Source organism: Rhincodon typus, chromosome 17, assembly GCF_021869965.1.
Source record: "Rhincodon typus isolate 14 chromosome 17, sRhiTyp1.1, whole genome shotgun sequence".
Taxonomy (NCBI): Eukaryota; Metazoa; Chordata; class Chondrichthyes; order Orectolobiformes; family Rhincodontidae; genus Rhincodon; species Rhincodon typus.
In genome coordinates, this window is record NC_063348.1 from 1,723,020 (window position 1) to 1,741,982 (window position 18,963).

General features: G+C 42.7%; 1 protein-coding gene across 3 annotated transcripts in view; it reads left to right on the forward strand.

The window, feature by feature from the left end:
- Positions 1-18,963, forward strand: part of LOC109921453 (AP-2 complex subunit alpha-2-like) — an 89,216-nt gene that overhangs the window by 17,367 nt on the left and 52,886 nt on the right. For all 3 annotated transcript variants that reach the window (XM_048607091.1, XM_048607092.1, XM_048607093.1), the window contains exons 5-10: positions 4,472-4,601; positions 4,692-4,793; positions 7,722-7,830; positions 8,327-8,477; positions 10,909-11,077; positions 11,724-11,861. In XM_048607091.1, the coding sequence (XP_048463048.1) occupies positions 4,472-4,601; positions 4,692-4,793; positions 7,722-7,830; positions 8,327-8,477; positions 10,909-11,077; positions 11,724-11,861 (799 nt within the window). The remainder of the gene's footprint in view (positions 1-4,471; positions 4,602-4,691; positions 4,794-7,721; positions 7,831-8,326; positions 8,478-10,908; positions 11,078-11,723; positions 11,862-18,963) is intronic.

Here is an 18,963-nt window from a genome sequence, read left to right on the forward strand (position 1 = left end):
CAGCATCCTGGGGATTACCATTGACTAGGAGCTCAGCTGGACTCACCATCTCAACACAGTGGCTACAAGATCATGTCAGAGGCTAGGAATTCTGCAGTGAGTAACTCACCTCCTGACTCACCAAAGCCTGTCCACCATTTTCAAGACATGTTCAGGAGTGTGATTGAATACTTCTCATGTGCTTGGATGAGTGCAGCCCCAACAACACTCAAGAAGCTTAACACCATCCAGGACAAAGCAGTCCACTTAACTGGCACCACATCCACCAACATCCACACCTTTCACCACCAATGTTCAGTAGCAGCAGTGTGTACTGTCTACATGGTGCTTTGCAGAAATTAAGCAAACATACTTAGACAGTACCTCCAAACCCATGACCATTTTCATCTAGACAGACAAGTTCAGCAGATACAGCAGAACATCACCACCTGCAAGTTTCCCTCCAAGCCACTCACCATCTTACTTTGGAATATATTGCTATCTCTTCAGTGTCACTGGGTCAAAACCCTTCCCTCCCTAGCATCACTATAGGTGTATCTACACCAAATAGACTGCCCTGGTTTAAGAAGACAGCTAACACCATCTTTTCAATAAATACTGGCCTAGCCCATATCTCCTTGATGAATAAACACAAGTGATGTGAGTCAGTAGAGAATACCCAGACTCTAACCTGTTTTTGTAGCCACGACATTTATATAATAGTTCCGTTAGGTTTCTGGTCAATAATGGTGGTCAGGATTTTAATAGTGGAGAATGCTGGTTGGAGTCTCTCTCACAAGTGATAGCCGTTCTGCTTATCAATCCTAGCCTGAGGAATTGCAAGTGGTACTAAACTTGTAAACGTTTGGTTACCTTCCGGGATATCTTGGGTAATTTCACTATCAGTCCTCCTTATTGGTATTAATCTAACTGACTGACCCTGTAAGAGACCACATCTTCTTACTTTATTTGGAGTACAGACTGAAAATGGTTACAGCTTTTTAAAGGGGAGGAAACAAGAAGTTGTTTATAGCTTTGGGAGAACAAATGCATATGACTGTTGCATAAGAAACAGTGTTACCTTTTGGGGAAGTTGAGTCCAGGCAAATTGACAATATTTTCTATGGGTTCAGGAGAGCTCAGCATAGCAACAAACGTTTGATTGTTTAGGTTGCAGTTTAACACAGACCCTGTGAGGAGATTGAAACAGAGAGAGAGAGAGAGAATTAGGGAGATTTCCAGAAGTCAGCTGCTTTTTCTCCCATTTTGTGTAATATTTCTCCAACTTTCTGTTGAAGAAAGGACTGCAAAACTGTTATTCCAAAAATTAAAAGAAATAATTTTAAGCCCAAAGACAACCAGAAAGATCTCAGATCCAACCAAACAGCAGCCAGTTATGGACTGACATTGCTGTGTAGATAACTTGGAGACATTATCAAAGAAGTTAAAGGATTATGAAACCAACCATGTAATTTTGTAACCTTGCAAAATAACCAACTTTGTAATTTTGGACTGGTGATACAGAGCTGTTCTTCTGGATTTTTTTTTTCTCTACTCAACATTTGTGTTTTGCCTGTTTTTCTTTGTGTCCGTGTGCATGCGTCAGTATTGTAAAATGAGTAAAGTTTAAGTTATGTAAGTTAGAAATCCCAAATGTTTACAGTTCTTGTTGAAGTCGAGTTACAGTAAAAGAGTTTTGTTTAATCGTCACTGAAGAAATCTGATGTAATTTGCTTTTGTCCTGGGCAGCATCAAGTCAGAGGTGATATATGATACATGGTAATTTGATTGACTCTTAACATTTGTCACAAATTTTAAACAGAAGATAGGCTCGATCTTGATGACCAATAAAGCGGCTTATTATATATTGCATAATAGCTAATTTTATTACATCTAAGACATATGTTCTGTTGTGAAACATCAGGCTCGACTGCAGAGTAAGTACACATTAGTAATTTAGTTCCATGTTATTTTCTCTTCTCTAGGTTAGCATGCTTGTTCTGTCCCTCTGCATGATGCTGAACGATAGCCAGAACAGTCTTAGAACGTAGACTGTACAGCGCAGGAATAAGGCCCTTTGGCCCACGATGTTGTGCTGAAGATGACGCCAAATTAAACTAATCCCATCTGTCTGCCCTTGGTCCATATCCCTCCATTCTTGCATATTCATGTGCTTATCTAAAAGTCCCTTAAACACCCTTTTCGTATCTGCGTCCACCACCACCCCGGCAGCATATTCCAGAGTCCTACCACTCTTTATGTAAAAAACTTGCCCCTCATATCTCCTTTGAACTTTCCTCCTCTCGTCCTTAGAATTAGACATTTCAACTCTGGGACAAAGATTCTGACCGTCACCTCAATCTATGCATCTCATAATTTTATAGAGTTCCATCAAGTCTCCCTTCAGCCTCTGCCACTTCAGAGAAAATAACCTGAGTTTTTCTAGCCTCTCCTTATAGCTCATTCCCTCTAATCCAGGCAGCATCCTGGTAAACCTCTTCTGTACCTGTCCAAACTTCCTGTAATGTGGTGACCAGAATTGAATACAGTACTCTAAGTGTGGTTTACAAAAGTCTTGTAAAGCTGCAACGTGATTCCTGAGTCTTATACTCAGTTCCCCGACCAATAAAGGCAAGCATGCCATATGCCTTCTTTACCGCCCTATCTACTTGTGTGGCCACATTCAGGGAGCTATGGACTTGAACCCCAAGATCCCTATGTGCATCAGTGCTGTTCAGGGCCCTGCCATTAACTTTATACTTTTCCTTAACATTTGATCTCCCAAAATGCAGCACTTCACATTTACTCGGATCAAACTCTATCTGCCACTTCTCTGTCCATATCTGCAATTGATTTATATGCTGCTGTATCCTTTGACAACGTTTCACACTATCCTTAACTCCACCAATCTTTGTATTGTCTGCAGACTTACTAACCTGCCTATCTACATTTTCGTCCAAGTCATTTACATATGTCACAAACAGCAGAGGTCCCAGTATGGATCCCTGCAGAATACCACTAGTCACGGACCTCCAGCCAGAAAAAGACACTTCCAGCACGACCCTCTGGCTTCTATGGGCAAACCAATTCTGAATCCACCCGGCCAAGTCACTGTGGATCCCATGTATCTTAATGTTCTGCTGAGCCTGCCATGAGGAACCTTGTTGAAAGTCTTGCTAAAATCCACATAAGCAACATTCCGGGCTCTACCCTCATTGATCACCTTTGTCACCTTCTCGAAAAATCCAATCAATTTAGTAAGACATGATCTGCCCCGCACAAAGCCATGCTGACTGTTCCTAATTAGGCCATGCTTTTCCAAATGTGCATAAGTCTTATCCCTAAAAATTCTCTCCAATAGCTTCCCAACCACTGAAGTGGAACTGCCTGGTCTACACTTTCTTGGATTATCCCTATTTCCCTTCTTGAACAGAGGAACAACATTAGCTACTTGCCAGACCTCCGGGACCTGTCCAGTGGCTAGTGAGGATCCAAAGATCTTGAATCTTAGCTAAATCCCTAGTCCACTATCTCTGTGCAGCTGCCCAAGTTCTTTTTAAGTTCTGATTCCTGCATTGGAAATACTGCAGCATCTTCAACCCCAAGATCAGCCTCTTAATGTCTGCGTTCTAAGCATTCAACACTGCTGCACAAATAATGCTGCTGCCTTATTGTTTTGAAGACTTAACCAGAAACACACTCCTATGAACCATTTTGCCCCTGTCCATCCTCATATGGAGACTTCATTTCATTTTAGAAAACACCGCTCCCTAATTGAAATAACAAGGTGTAGAGCTGGATGAACACAGCAGGCCAGGCAGCATCAGAAGAGCAGGAAAGCTGACATTTTGGGTCTGGACCCTACTTCAGAAGCCTTGAACTGCAGACTTGAATGAATGAGTTTTACACATTCTGTCAATAGTCGTTTGACCCAATCATGCATTCCATTCCCTGATCAGCAGAAAGCTGCCTCACCTCATTTTGTCTTTAACCACAAACAAGATACGCACGTGGAACGAATTGTCATTGCCTCATTATGCCCCTGGGGCCTTGCCATTCATGCATATGAGAAAGGAAGATGCAGTTAAGAAAATGGGCAATTGTACTAGAGATTGTTGCAGTGGAGCTAGTTGTGCTCACTGTTTCCTGTATGGTCTTTTCTTGGTTCTCACCATGTTGATGTGACTGTGATAGCACAGTGTACTGTTTTTTTAGAGAGGCCAGGCAGTAGTATTTATGGAGCACACTCAAAGTATTTCAGTAATCTGTCCTTATTTGTGACGTACACAGCAGCCTCTGGACAAGCAAATCATTCTAATACTGTGGTTGGGATTCTTTGTAGGCTTTGTTGAAAATTATCCTTTCAGGTATTGGTATGCATTTGGAAAATGTTCTGCTCCTCTCCAATTCTGGTGTTCCTTTTCCTCTCCCCTGATGAGGAGTATTGGGTTGTGTTATTTCTTCTGTTAAAGGCTGTACATTGATCTTGCAGGGATACTATGGACAGTGCAAAACAGAGTGCTGCTCTGTGTCTACTGCGGTTGTACAGGACATCTCCAGATGTGGTGCCAATGGGAGAATGGACGTCACGAGTCATTTACCTTCTGAATGACCAACACTTGGTAAAACCATTTGAGGTTTCCTTTTAATAATGTGCATTTATCGAAGGATCACAATGCTTTTCTTGACTGTCCTATGTCTCATCCATCCAGGGAGTTGTAACTGCAGCTACAAGTCTGATCACTGTACTCGCACAGAAAAATCCTGAAGAGTTTCAAACTTCTGTGTCCTTGGCGATTTCAAGGTTGAGCCGGGTAGGACCTTTCCTTCATTCAAGTGTAGCACTTCAGTGTCAGCTGATGTGAATTAAAATTTTAAAGTTTAAAAAACACAGCAACTGCACAAATCTTCAAGGGTCAAATATAGTTTGATACAGGTGCATGAATCCCATGAGGTAAGGTATGGTTTAGTGTGGGAATTGATCAAGGATAAATTGTTTTCTGTGGAAGATAGTCCAAACTGCTGTTATCCTTTGAGTACAGAAATGTTTAAATTTCACTACGAAAAGGTCTGACTCTGGTCTTGTTAAATCTGTGCAGTCCTAGACTACATAACCAAGATAAATACTTTGTCACAATCTAACCCAGTGGTTCTGTTTGGCCAAATTACTCTGTAACCCTCGATATTCCATGGGATACACTCCTGGTATATTTAATCTCCCTCATTGTCTCTGCCAGGTATCATTCTAGTAAATATACACTGCTCTCCCTCATATGCCGATATCTCCTTCCAAATATGCAGGGCCCACAGCAGTTCCCAGTACCTCGGGGGGTGGTCCAAGCAGGGCTGTGTACAACGGAACTGTGCTGTCTAGCTCCTTGTGTTTGTGTCCTTGAGAGAAAGGCTAGAATTCCATCAGCCTTTGGATTATTTTCTGGACGTGTTCAGGATATTTTAAGTTTAAAAAAACCCAAACAATTGCAGATGCTGGAAATCAAAAACCGAAACAGAAATTGCTGGTCTGGCAGGTCTGGCAGCATCTGTGGAGAGAAAGTAGAGTTAATATTTTGGGTTCAGTGACCCTTTTTGTTCTGAAGAAGGTTCACTGGAACCAAAATGTTAACTCTGCTTTCTCTCCACAGATGCTACCAGGCCTCCAGGATATTTTAATGATCTGTATACCTAGAACCACTTTTGTTCATCCATTGTTTATGGATTATCACCATTTAGAATGTCCCCCATTTCAGACTTCCCAGATCCAAGATGTATGACCACATAGAAATCCATTCACTACATCTTTAGTCATTCACTTAATCTATGAGTAAATCTAATCATATAGTGTGGAGTATAGTTCAGTGTGGGAATGTAAATTCTGTGGTGCAAGTATAGTTTATTGTATGAACATGAATCCTATAGCATTGGATATAGTTTATTATAAGAATGTTAATCCTATTATGCGGGATATTATTTAGCTTTGTAATGACCACACCTTTGTGTTTTTCTGTTATTTTGATTGTAAATGTAAATGTGAAATTGTTTTAAAAGGAAGGATTGAGAGTGGGAATTACTGCAATTTTCAAAAGCAAGCTACTGAAACTCATTTCAAGTCTTGTTTACACTGCTGAAACAGTGGAGGAGACTGTTCACAGATGGCTAGCGTCAGGGATGTATACAAAGTGAGATTTGGTCTGTAAGAAGGAGCTGATTGGTTTGTGGAGTCATGACCGTACAAAAAGAGATATTAGCTGAACAATGATGATCTGATTGGCTCCTGGGTAACTGAACAGCTTGTGAGTGAGAATAATACTGGCAGAATCCTTTGAACCTGCAGAAGTGGAGGTTGTGTGTCTTTCTTTCCAGTAAAAACCTTAAAGCCAGTTTATTTTCTATCATCAATTACTGAAGCAGAGGCTTAAACCAGTAACTAAGAGACTTTTCAGAATGTTTGAACGTGCCAACTGCCTGTGCCTCTTGTAAGGAACTGAAATGAATCGGGACAAGGAAGCTGAATGACAGACAGCAAGACCTGGCAAGCTAAGGGGTCATTAGGGAACTCTGTGGACTGGATTATTGAACTGATTCCTATCCAACCATATAATCAATGTTTTTGTTTTTCTGTCTGTCAGTCTGTGCGTGTGTCATGGGAGTTTTATAAGGGGGTTAGAGTTTTAACTTGTAGAGTTATATGATGATAATTCATAGTTATTTGCCTGTGATTAGAATCTATTCACTAACAATAAATGGCAATTCTTAGTACAGAAATCTCGTCTATGTTTTCTGTTAGCCTGGGTTTAAACGGACAGGTGATTATGACTTCTCATACTTGGGTAAAATTTTTTAACTTTTGTGTGAACTCCGGAAATAGTGGAGCTTGATTCCAGCCAACTACTCCAGTGAGGGGTGCCAAAGTTTGGGGACTGGTCTGGGTTTGATTTTGAAACAGATCCGTCAAGGATTTGGGTGTGGTATTAGTAGGTGAGGGATTCTCTACTGCCTTAAAGACATAGCAAATAAAGAAATTTCCTGCAGATGGCAGAGTTGTCACACAGTTACATTTGCAGAGCCACAATGGTCATTCACCCTTTCAGCCAGTTCCATCAGTCAATTAAATCTAAGCATCTACATTGGCTTTGTAACTCCTAATCCCTTTATTAACAAAAATTGATTTAAGTCTTGAAATTATTAAATGATTCTCAGTTTCAACAATGCTTTTGAGAAGAGAGTTCCAGATTTCTGCTATTTTGTGTGGAACACACATCCTGATGTCACAATGAAATGACCTATCTTAAATTTCAAAGTTAATATCACAGACTCTGGCACTTCCTGCTGGAAAAATCGATTTTTCTCTATCTCTTTAATGCTCTGATAGCTGGCTTTCTCATCTGACTTCTAGTGTGATAAGACCATGTTAGAGTAAGGGCTTTCAAGGCCAGTGCCTGCTGTGAAAAGAAGGACTGGGATTTTTATGGTGCTGAATGAGACATTGAACCCTCCAGTGAAGCCCTCAATGTGGTAGTGATTGTGTTGTAGGAAAGCCAGCCCTGTCTATATTACAATAGAAAGAGTTCTTGATTAATTAGTTGAAAAGTGGTCACTGATATTCACTAGCAATTTTATGAATAGGAGAAGGGCCTACATGTGTCAATTAAAATAAAGGATCACACTAATGTCCTGGTTTGTTCCTTGGTTGCCCAGGACATGCTGGCATTATTTGAACTGGTTTTGTTTGTTTATTATTACAGCTTGTATCATCTGCTTCAGCTGATCTCCAGGATTACACTTACTACTTTGTGCCAGCTCCTTGGCTTTCAGTGAAGCTTCTGCAGCTGCTGCAGTGCTATCCCCCACCAGGTGAGCTCTCTGTGTCCCCACCAGTGGAGAAACCCCAGTCCCAGTCCAGGTAGAGCCCTAATTAGTAATCTGATCATCTTTCAATGTAGAACAGTCTGTTCAGAGCAAATGGTCTAAGATTCAGTCCTTGATCCGTGCATCTTGTGGTGAATAGCTTGTGGTCACTCACGAGTGAATAGTTGCGATTTGGGTGAAGTAGTGGAGCTGCTGGTTGCACAGGCGTTCAGTCAGGTAATGTGTGCGGGTTCCCTTTCCATCTGAGCTCACTAAGACACAATCACTGAGCAATACTTCCACCCATCCAGCTCAGAATCACAGGAAAATCTTGAGACCAACAAACTCAGAGCAAATAAAAAAACTTGAACCTGAAATTTAGACGGTGTCTTCAAGATTCCATTTTCTGCTTTGGACATGATGGGAAGCTGGACTGTGCCTTAGTATCTGTCCTATTATCAGTACTGATTATGTCTAAATAACCGATTTCTGTGCCCTGCAGAGGATCCTGCTATTCGAGGGCGTCTAACTGAATGTCTTGAAACTATCCTGAACAAGGCCCAGGAGCCACCTAAATCAAAGAAAGTGCAACATTCAAATGTCAAGAATGCAGTCCTGTTTGAGGCCATTAGCCTCATTATTCACCATGACAGGTTAGTCAGACGGGTTTGCAAAAAAGAAACTACTGGGCCTTGCATATGATAAGGATAAAACTTATGTCTTGTCTCAGTAATCTCTTGTTTACCTCAAGATTTTTCAAATCACCCTTGCTGCAGCTTTTCTACTGCAGCAACTGACTTGCTCATGCTTACATGTCTCACTTTCATTAAGCAACAGCATATAACTTTCTTACTCTGTGATAACAGATTACTTATTACTTCTTAACACGATCCAGTCAGACTTTATCTGACCTTAGTACATATTTGTCCCAAGTCATTGGAGCAACATGGTGACTCAGTGGTTAGCACTGCTGCCTGACACTGCCAGTGACCCAGGTTCAATTTTAGCCTTGGGATGTACGGAGTTTGCACATTCTCCACGTGTCTGTGTGGGTTTCCACTGAGTGCTCCCGTTTCCTCCCACAGTCCAAAGATGTGTAGGCTAGGTGAATTAGCTATGGGAGATGCAGGGATAGGGTAAGGAGAGTTAGTCTGTGTGGGATGCTCTTCAGAATTTTGGTGTGAACTTGATGGGCTGAATGGCCTGCTTCCACATTGTAGAATCCTTATGATTTCAAAATTCTCCAGTTCCACTATCCATTCTTACTTTAAGCTTGGTTACATCAGTCTAAATAAAAACTGAAAGAACTGTGGATGCTGTAAATCAGGAACAAAAACAGAAGTTGGTGGAAAAGCTCAGCAGGTCTAGCAGCATCTGTGAAGAAAAAAATCTGACCTGAAATGTTAACTCTGACTTTTTCTTCACATATGCTGCCAGAGCTGTTGAGCTTTTCCAGCAACTTCTCCTTTTGTTACATCAGTCCAAGTCAGCCATGTAATTCAGCAGCCTCGTATATCAAAGCACTTTACACTGAATGACGTACTTTTGAAGTGTGGTCATATTATAATCTGGGCACTATATTGAATATGTGTGTTGCATATGAGGTATCAGGCAGTAGCAGAATGGTTATCTTCTTGAATTAGCATTCTTGAGCCTGGACTGATATTGTGGGTACAAGTTCAAATCCTATCATGACTGCTGGGGGCTACTGTAGAAGGAGACCATTCAGCCCATCATGTCTACACTGGCTCTTCAAACAAGCCTAACAGCAGTGTCATTCTCCTGCCTTTTTCCTTGACTCTTGAACTTTATTATTCCAAGTGTAATTAATTAATTATTTAATAAAATTCCTGGGATTCTGAAATCACCAGGTTGTTTTTAAACAAAATCCGCCTTTGAATATGTTGAAGCCTGGAGTCGACAAATATTTGATTTCACAGGGAATCATGGCATATGGGGAGTGAACAGGAAATGGAATTGAAACACAAAATCAGCCATCAGCATGCCAGGCTCGATAGGCCGAATGGCCTACTCTTACTATGTTCGTGTGCTTTCATGGTTGGATTCATTAAAAATAAACTCACTGAGCTACTGGACGTTTGCTGTGTATCAGACATCTGTATTTTACAGTGTTCTAGAGCGCAGGTTGAAATCCTGCTACACTTGATTCATCACTCTGAGCTGTCATTTCATTTCCAAGGGAGATTGAGTCTCAATCGGGAATCAAGATGCGGTCTTAACCTGCAAGCAATACCCTGCTTTTCATATTGAGAACCCTCTGTCAGTATTGATAGAAAGTATAGCTCCCTCAGCACTGTCCCCATCAAACGCTGCCAGGACACGGACAGCATGGGGCTAGATACAGAGTAAAGTTCTCTTTTTCTTGACCTGAAGAAAGTAATGTTCCTGAGCTTTCGCATTCAGGGCCTGTGCCATCATTCTCCTTATACGTGCTCTATAAGGTTGCAGATTCTGAAAACTTGCATATTTATGGATTTAAGTGTATTTTTTAACTTTGAAAGAATGCCTGCCCTGGTGTCATTGTACAGCTAGCTGCCATTTGTAGGTTGAATGACTGTACTGAATGCCTGTTTCTTTTCTCCATTGCCTCCTTTATGTTTTTGCTGTGTGCAATGCTGTGGAAGGATTTGAAAACAAGGTTAAGCTGCCTTTATTGAATCAATGGAGTTTAGGTGCTCGGAAGGAGGCCATTTTGTTCATTAGCAACACGTGAGCTCAAAAACAAATCCCACTGCTCTGCTTTCCCTCCCTCAGCCTATTGCTGTATCTATCGTTGCTTCCTTGAAACTCACCTTGAATCTGCAGCTGCTATATGTGTTGATCAACTATCTTCTTTCTCCCTCCTCAGTCTGTCAGTGACAGTTTCAAATTGGTGGCCCATTGTTTGTGGATTCGCTGACCAGGAGCAATAGTCTTTCCCTAACCCTCATTCCTATCACAATAATTTGCTGCTTAATGTAAAAAAAATCACAAACAAATCTATTAAGCTGTGAACAAGTTCATGGAATAGTTGGGCTAAAGATTGGTCCCATTATTTTGAGTTACATCCTTTTAATTCCACAGTGAACCGAACCTCCTTGTCCGTGCGTGTAACCAGCTGGGTCAGTTTCTGCAGCATCGGGAGACCAATCTACGATACCTGGCTCTGGAGAGCATGTGGCTGCTGGCTAGCTCTGAGTTTTCTCATGAGGCAGTGAAGGCACACATCGAAACAGTCATCAATGCACTCAAGGTAACTGCCCTTACCGTTCCAGGATTTGTTCAGCTTTACTGCCAACCAGTGGCTTTTTAATAAATGTACTCTCTGGCTGGGCAAGGGCATTTTGCAGCTGGTGTCAGCTTTATAAAACGGAAGGTGGGCAACTGGAATATACTCAGTTCCCAAATACTTGGGCACTTAATAAGTCAAACTGGTGGCCAGCACTTTTTTTTTTTGCCTGGTGTATCTCTGTTTACTCAGTGGGGCCAGCACGTCCACCATGTCTCTGGTCCTGCCCAGTGCTTCAACAGCTGGCACATCCCCTTACAACTGCAGTTCTGCAATGGGACTCCTGCACCGAGTTCTACTTTCATTCTGCACTGAACACCAGAATTGTGAGGCTCCTTTACTTTGATTTCTGTTACCTGTTCTCCATTTGAATCTTCTCCTTCTACCGGGTTCCCTGCATTATCATGCTTGCACATCAGTTTGAATTCCTCACTGGAAAAACTGGGAGTATAATTCCACCCTTTCAAGTTGAGGTGGGTGTTGTGAAAGCTCTGATTGAGGCATTCAGCAGTGTCCTTGTGGAGGAATCTGCCTCTCTGTAGATCAGAGAAGTGACCAGTCATTACCCAACAGGGTACAATGACCACTGACTTTGCTATTTGTGTTACAGACTGAGAGGGATGTGAGTGTGCGACAGAGGGCAGTGGATCTCCTGTATGGGATGTGTGATCGCAGCAATGCCCAGCAGATCGTGGCAGAAATGCTGAATTATCTGGAGAATGCTGATTATTCCATTCGAGAAGAAATTGTGAGTCCTCTTGGTTGTTTGAATGATGGTTTCTCATATCTGATCGTATTCAGACACTTGGTTTTGTTTCCACTTTCTCACCATCAGTAACCAAAGTTTTTGCTGGTTCAGAATGGAACTTTCTTCCTTTTTTTTATTCATTCCTGTTTTGCACCCATTTTTGACAGGTCAAGGTGAGTAAACAGCTGGACTGCTTGACCAGAAACAGAAGCAGAAGCAGACTATCCTCAGGTCCAGATGAGTTGTATCCAGGCTGCTATGGGAGACAAGGGAAGAAATCTCAGGGATGCTGACCCAAATGTATAAATCATCTCTGCCACAGGGAAGTGCCAGGTGACTGGAGGACACCTAATATAGTTCTACTTTACAAGAACGGTGGTAGAGACAGAGCTGGGAACTATAGACCAGTGAGTCTAACATCCGTGTTAGGGAAACAATTGGAGAAAATAGTGAAGGAGAAAATTAATCTCCATTTAGAAAGGCAGGGTTTGAGCAGGGTTAGTCAGCCTGTTTTTGGATCAAAAACAAAATTGCTGGAAAAGCTCAGCAGGTTTGGCAGAATCCATGAAGGAAAAAACAGAGTTAACGTTTCAGGTCTGGTGACCCTTCCTCAACTGATGGTGGCTGGGAAAACATCAGTTTATATGCAGCAAAAAGGGGGAGGGGGATGAGGTAAGGAGTAAATGATAGGATAGAGCCTAAGGAGAGAAAGGAGCAGTTGGACAGACAAAGTGCAGATAATGATCAGGCTGGGTGGGTGAATAGTTGTTAATGGGGACTGTTAGTGACTAATAACAGGTAGTGTGTAATGGCAGGCTATGTGGTGACAGGGCCTGGTGTGTGGGGTTGGGGGCTGGGACATGGGAGAGGTTAGGCCCTAAAATTATTGAACTCAAATTGAGTCCGGAGGGCTGGAGGGTCCCCAAGCAGAAAATGAGGTGTTGTTCTTCTAGCTTGAGTTGAGCTTCGCTAGAACATTGCAGCAAGCCAGAGACAGACATGCTGGTCAGGGAACAGAGTGGTGCATTAAAGTGGCAGGCAATGGGTAGTGCAGGGTCTTTTTTGCGAGCAGAATGTAGATGTCCTGTGACACAGTCACCTAGTCTACGCTTCGTTTCCCCAATGTAGAGACGACATTGTGAGCAGCGAATGCTGTAGACTAGATTCTGGGAAGTGTAGGTGAAGTGTAGGTAAAGTGTTGCTTCACCTGGAAGGTATGTTTGGGCCCTTGGACACTGGGAAGGGAGGAGGCAAATGGGCAGGTGTTGCACCTTCGCCGATTGCAGGGGAACGTGCCGTAGGGCTGTCGGGGGTGAAGGAAGTGTGGACCGGGGTGTCCCGGAGGAAACGGTCCCTGAAGAAGGCGGACAAGGGAGGGGAGGGGAATCTGTGTCTAATGGTGGCATCTTGCTGGAGGTGGCGGAAATGGTGCCTGATGATCTTCTGGATGTGGATGCTGGTGGGATGATAGGTAAGGACAAAAGGAACACGGCCTAATTGGAAAACTTCATCAATTTCGCCTCCAATTTCCATCCTGCCCTCATTTCAGCTGGTCTATCTCTGACTCCTCCCCTTCGTCGACATTTCTGTTTCCATTTCTGGGGATACTCTGGCCACTAATATCCACTACAAACCCACTGACTCCCACAGCTACCTGAACTATACATCCTCACACCCCACTTCCAGTAATGACTCCATCCCATTCTCTCAGTTCCTCCGTCTCTGTTGTATATGTTCAGATGAGACTAACTTCGACAGGGGACCCTCCGAAATGTTCACCACCTTCTTCAACCAATGATTCCCCAGTTCCGTGTTCGACAGGGCCCTCAACCGGGTCCGACCCATCTCCCGCACTTCCGCCATCACCCTTTTTCTTCCTTCTGCAACAGCGATAGAGTTCCCCTTGTCCTTACCTAACATCCCACAGCGTCCACATCCAGAAGATCATCAGGTGCCAGTTCCGCCACCTCCAGTAAGATGCCACCACCAGACACATATTCCCCTCCCCTCCCTTGACCGCCTTCTGCAGGGACAGTTCCCTCCGGGACACCCCGGTCCACAACTTCCTTCACCCCCAACACTTCCCCACAGCCCTACGGCACCTTACCCTGTAATCGGCAAAGGTGCAACACCTGCCTATTTACCTCCTCCCTTTCCAGTGTCCAGGGGCCCAAACATACCTTCCAGGTGAAGCAACACTTTACCTACACTTCCCAGAATCCAGTCTACTGCATTCGCTGCTCACAATGTCGTCTCTACATTGGGGAAACGAAGCATAGACTAGGTGACCGCTTCGCAGAACATCTACGTTCTGCTCGCAAAAAAGACCCTGTACTACCCATTGCCTGCCACTTTAACACACCACCCTGTCCCCTGACCAACATGTCTGTCTCTGGCTTGCTGCAGTGTTCTAGTGAAGCTCAATGCAAGCTAGAAGAACAACACCTCATTTTCCGCTTGGGGACCCTACAGTCCTCCGGACTCAATATTGAGTTCAATAATTTTAGGGCCTAAACTCTCCCATGTCCCAGCCCCCTACCCTACACACCAGGCCATGTTACCACATAGCCTGCCATTACACACTACCTGTTATTAGTCACTATTAACAACTATTCACCCTCCCAGCCTGATTGTTATCAACTCTTTGTCGATCCAACTGCTTTTCTCTCTCTTTAGGCTCTATCCTATCGTTTACTCCCTACCCCATCCCCCTCCCCCTTTTTTCTGCATATAGACTGATGTTTTCCCAGCCACCATCAGTTCTGAAGAAGGGTCACCGGACCTGTTTTTTCCTTCACAGATGCTGCCAGACCTGCTGAGCTTTTCCAGCAACTTTGTTTTTGTTCCTGATTTACAGCATCCGCACTTCTTTCGGTTTTTTATAGTCAGCATGCATGTCATGCCGAAAAAATCTGGTAGACTTTTTTGAGGAGATGGTGAAGTGTTTGAATGAGGGTAGGACATTTGATGTGGTTTATATGAACTTCAGCAAAGCCTTTGACAAGATCCCCCATGAGAAACTGATAAAGAAGCTTAAAGCTCATAGGATCCAGGGTAACTTGGCAAGTTGGATCCAGAATTGGCTTAGTGACAGGAGGCACAGGGTGGTGGTAGAAGACTGTTTGTGTGACTGGAGCCCGGTGTATAGCGGCATACCACAGGGATCAGTTGGGTCCCTTATTGTTTATGATATTCATAATGATGGAGAGAGAGTGTGGGAAAGGTGGTAAGTAAGTTTGCAGATGACACAAAGATTGACCAGTTGGTTGACAGTGAGGAGGGAGGTATTAGGTTACAAGGAGGATATAAATGGATTGGTCGGATGGGGAGATCAGTGGCAGATAGAATTTAGCCTGATAAGCGTAAGGTGATGCACTTTGGAAGAAGGAACAAGACAAAGGAGTATTCATTGAATGACAGGACACTGAGAAGCTCAGAGGAATCTTGGGTGCTTGTCCACAGATTCCTGAAGGTGGTAGGACAAGTTAATAGGGTAGTTAAAGAGAGTATACAGGACACTTGCCTGTATCAGTTGAGGCATAGATTATAAGAGCAGGTGGTTATGTTGAATTTGTAAAGAATTTTGGAGAACTGTGCGCAGTTCTGGTGACCACACCATAAGAAGGGTATGATTGCACTGGATGGCGTGCAGAGGAGATTCATCAGGATGTTGCCTGAGATGAAATAGTTTAGCTATGAAGAGAAGCTGGATAAGCTTGGGTTGTTTTTGTTGAGGGGTAAATAACAAGGGGGCATATTTTAAAGTGAAAGGTAGAAGCTTAGAAGGTTATGATGAAAACCTTTTTTACCCAGAGAGTGGTGGGAATCTAGAATGCACTGCCTTGGGAGGGAGGTTGTTGAGGCAGAAACCTCACAACCTTTAAAGAGTACTTGGATGAGCACTTGAAATGTTGTAAAATTCAAGGCTATGGGCCTAGTGCAGGTAAATGGGATTAGCGTAGGTAGTAGTGTACTTTTGGTGGTACAGACTTGAAAAGCAGAATTTCTTCTTCTGTATTGTGTCATTCTATGATTTTACAATATGTGACATCTTTGAGCCAGAAGTTGTGGGACGCATTAATACCAGGACGTAGAAGGAAGATGTATCGAGGTCATACAGGCAGATTTTCCAGAGTTAGGAAGGAAGTTTTAAAAAATAGGAGTTTGAGGTTAGTAATCTCTGATTGTTCCCAGCACAGGGACCAGAAGATTAGAGATGGGAGGATACAGTGGGGGGTGGGATCGTTGTGGGGCAAGGAGGCAAGGCTTAAGATCCTTAGGGCTCTGAACGGAATGCAATTCTTGAAAAGGGATGGGCTGCATTGGGGACAATGTCCTTGCAGGGAGGTTCACAAGTGTGTGACAATACTCCAGCTTTAAGAGGTGTATTTTGTCTTATTTTTGAAGAGAGATTTCAAGCCAGAGGTGGTGAGTTGTCTCTTTTAAGCCAATGAAGTAAACAGCTTTTTTTTTTGAAGTTAGAACAATAGAAGCTGCATGAATGGGTGGAGTAAGGCTCCCACAGAACCAGGGTTTTAGTTTAGCTTTCAGTAGTTGTTGGGGTTTTGAAGCTGGTTGTGGAAGCTGTTCTACACCTCTCTCGGCCACAGCAAAAAGCTGGAGTTCTCTTTGAAAGAATTTTCTCTTGGTGTTCTTTCCTTCTGGATTGGCAAAACATAATGTGCAACAATCTGTTTTACTGAATTTGCCTTTGCCAAGGGCATGTTTATGGAATGTTACTATGTTGGAACAGTTGCTGTTTAGTTGTTAAACCATCTATTATTCTGTCAAGTTTTCCAATAGAGTTAAAGTTATGTCAATTCTTCTTTCTTTTGTTTGTATTCTAATTGAGTGTAAGAATAAAATGTGTTTTGCTTAAAGTGAAGTAGTTTGACCAATCGAATTACATCTGTAATAGAGCACCTTATACTTGTCTTTCAATAAGATAACGTTACGGTCTTAGGCTATCTCTTTGATACATTTGAAGGGGGTTTGGTCTAGTCCATATCAAGTGCAATCGAGGAGGGTTTAAACTTAATGGCTACCAACTTGTAGAAGTCTAAAAGAGGAATAAAATGCATATAGTGACTCTGGTGATTGTTCGAGAGAAGGGAGGAAAGCAGACCAAGATATATTGTGAGGAATGTAAATACAGGATGATGGTGCATAAATGTGCAAAGTGTGTTGAGTGAGATTTGGAGAGATACAAACATCATCAGCAGTTTGGGAATATGATCGGTGGAGATGATGGATACATGGCCTAAAAATCGGTAGGCTCGGGTGCTAAATATACAAGAATATAAAGCGTTCAACAAAGACAGAGAAAGGAAAAAGGGGGGTGGGATTTCTTCAATGATAATGGAAAATATTGAGCATGTATGATGCACCTAAAACATACTCTTCAAGTGTAAGCCAGGTCAAATATAGTCGATTATGAGAGGAGAAGAAAATAACATTGGGAAAGAGAGATCATGAGAATGGGGTTAAAGAGGGTGGCATATGCTTTTTAGGTTCAGGACAAGGCTAGAATAATTCTTGAGTTCATTGTATCATTGTTCATTAAGGAAGGGGCATCTGAGAAAGTATCAGTCGAAAGTAGTTAACAGACAGTGTGAAAATTGAAAGGGAGGAGTTACTGGAAAAGCTGACCGTGCTTAGAATAGATGGGTCATCAGCTCAGGATGAATTGCTAAAGGAGCTGGTATTAGATATTGCGGAGGATTTGCCATGATCTTCAACCTTCCCTAGATTTGAGGAAATGTGAAAGGATTAGAGAGTGGAAAATAGACATTCCTATTCAAGAGCAACTATAGACAGCCGTAGTGGCTACAGGTCGGTTAGTTTAACGTCAGTATGTGTTTGCTACTCCATAATCAGGGACAAAAATTCAGTGGGAAATTAGATGGGATTGGTTTAATAAAGGAGAGCCAGAGCAGTATTGTAGAAGATAGATTGTGATTGACTAATCGGACAGTGTTTTCTGATGAAAGAGTAGAGAAGGTTTATGAAGGGAATGCAATGGATATTGTCCATGTGACCTTCAAGAAAGACAAGATACCAAATAGAAGAGTGATTCATTTAATGGAGATTTGTGGAATAGAGGCTCAATGTCCAGTTGGATAAATAATTGGCCTAAGGACAGAAAGCAGTGAGTTGAGCTAGCTGGGTATCGTTCAGATTGGAGGATGGTAGACATTAGTCTTATTTAAGGGTCAGTGCTAGGACCCTTTTTTTTTTTACTTATAAATGATTTGGATCTTGGGACATAATGTACAATTTCAAAACTTGCCAGTGATCACGATGTAGCACACAACAAAGATGCTCTGAATTGCCTACTATAGGACGTAGGTAGACTAGCAAGATGAGCAGACAGGCGGTAGTTGGGGTTTTGTACAGGGAAATGTAAGTTGATGCATTTTGGCAGAAAGGATATGGAGACATTATACAGATGTGCAGTTATAGTTTAATTTGGGAAACGTGGTCTGCACGGATGAGTTGGACTGAATGGTCTGCTTCCATTCTGCAAGATCTCCTTAAAAAAAGTTAGTGATCCTGTTCAAAAGACTGTGCATGGATAGAGAGACCTTGAGGTGCATGTGCATCAATTTTTGAAAGTGGCAGGACATATTGAAAGACTGGGTTTTTTTTTCATTTATTTGTGGGATGTGATGTTGCTGGCTGGCCAGCATTTCTTGCCCATCCCTAGTTGCCCTTGAGAAGGTGGTGGTGAGCTGCCTTTTTGAACTGCTGCAGTCCTCCTGTCGTGGGTTGACCCACAACGCTATTAGGGAGGGAATTCCAGGATTTTGACCCAGTGACAGTGAAGGAATGACGATATATTTCCAAGTCAGGATGGTGAGTGACTTGGAGGGAACTTGGATGTGGTGGTGTTCCCATATATCTGCTGCCCTTGTCCTTCTAGATGGAAGTTGTCATGGGTTTGGAAGGTGCTGTCTGAGGATCTTTGGGGAATTTCTGCAGTGCATCTTGTAGATAGTACACACTGCTGCTACTCAGTGTCGATGGTGGAGGGAGTAAATGCTTGTAGATGTAGTGCCAATCAAGCGGGCTGCTTTGTCCTGGATGGTGTCAAGCTTCTTGT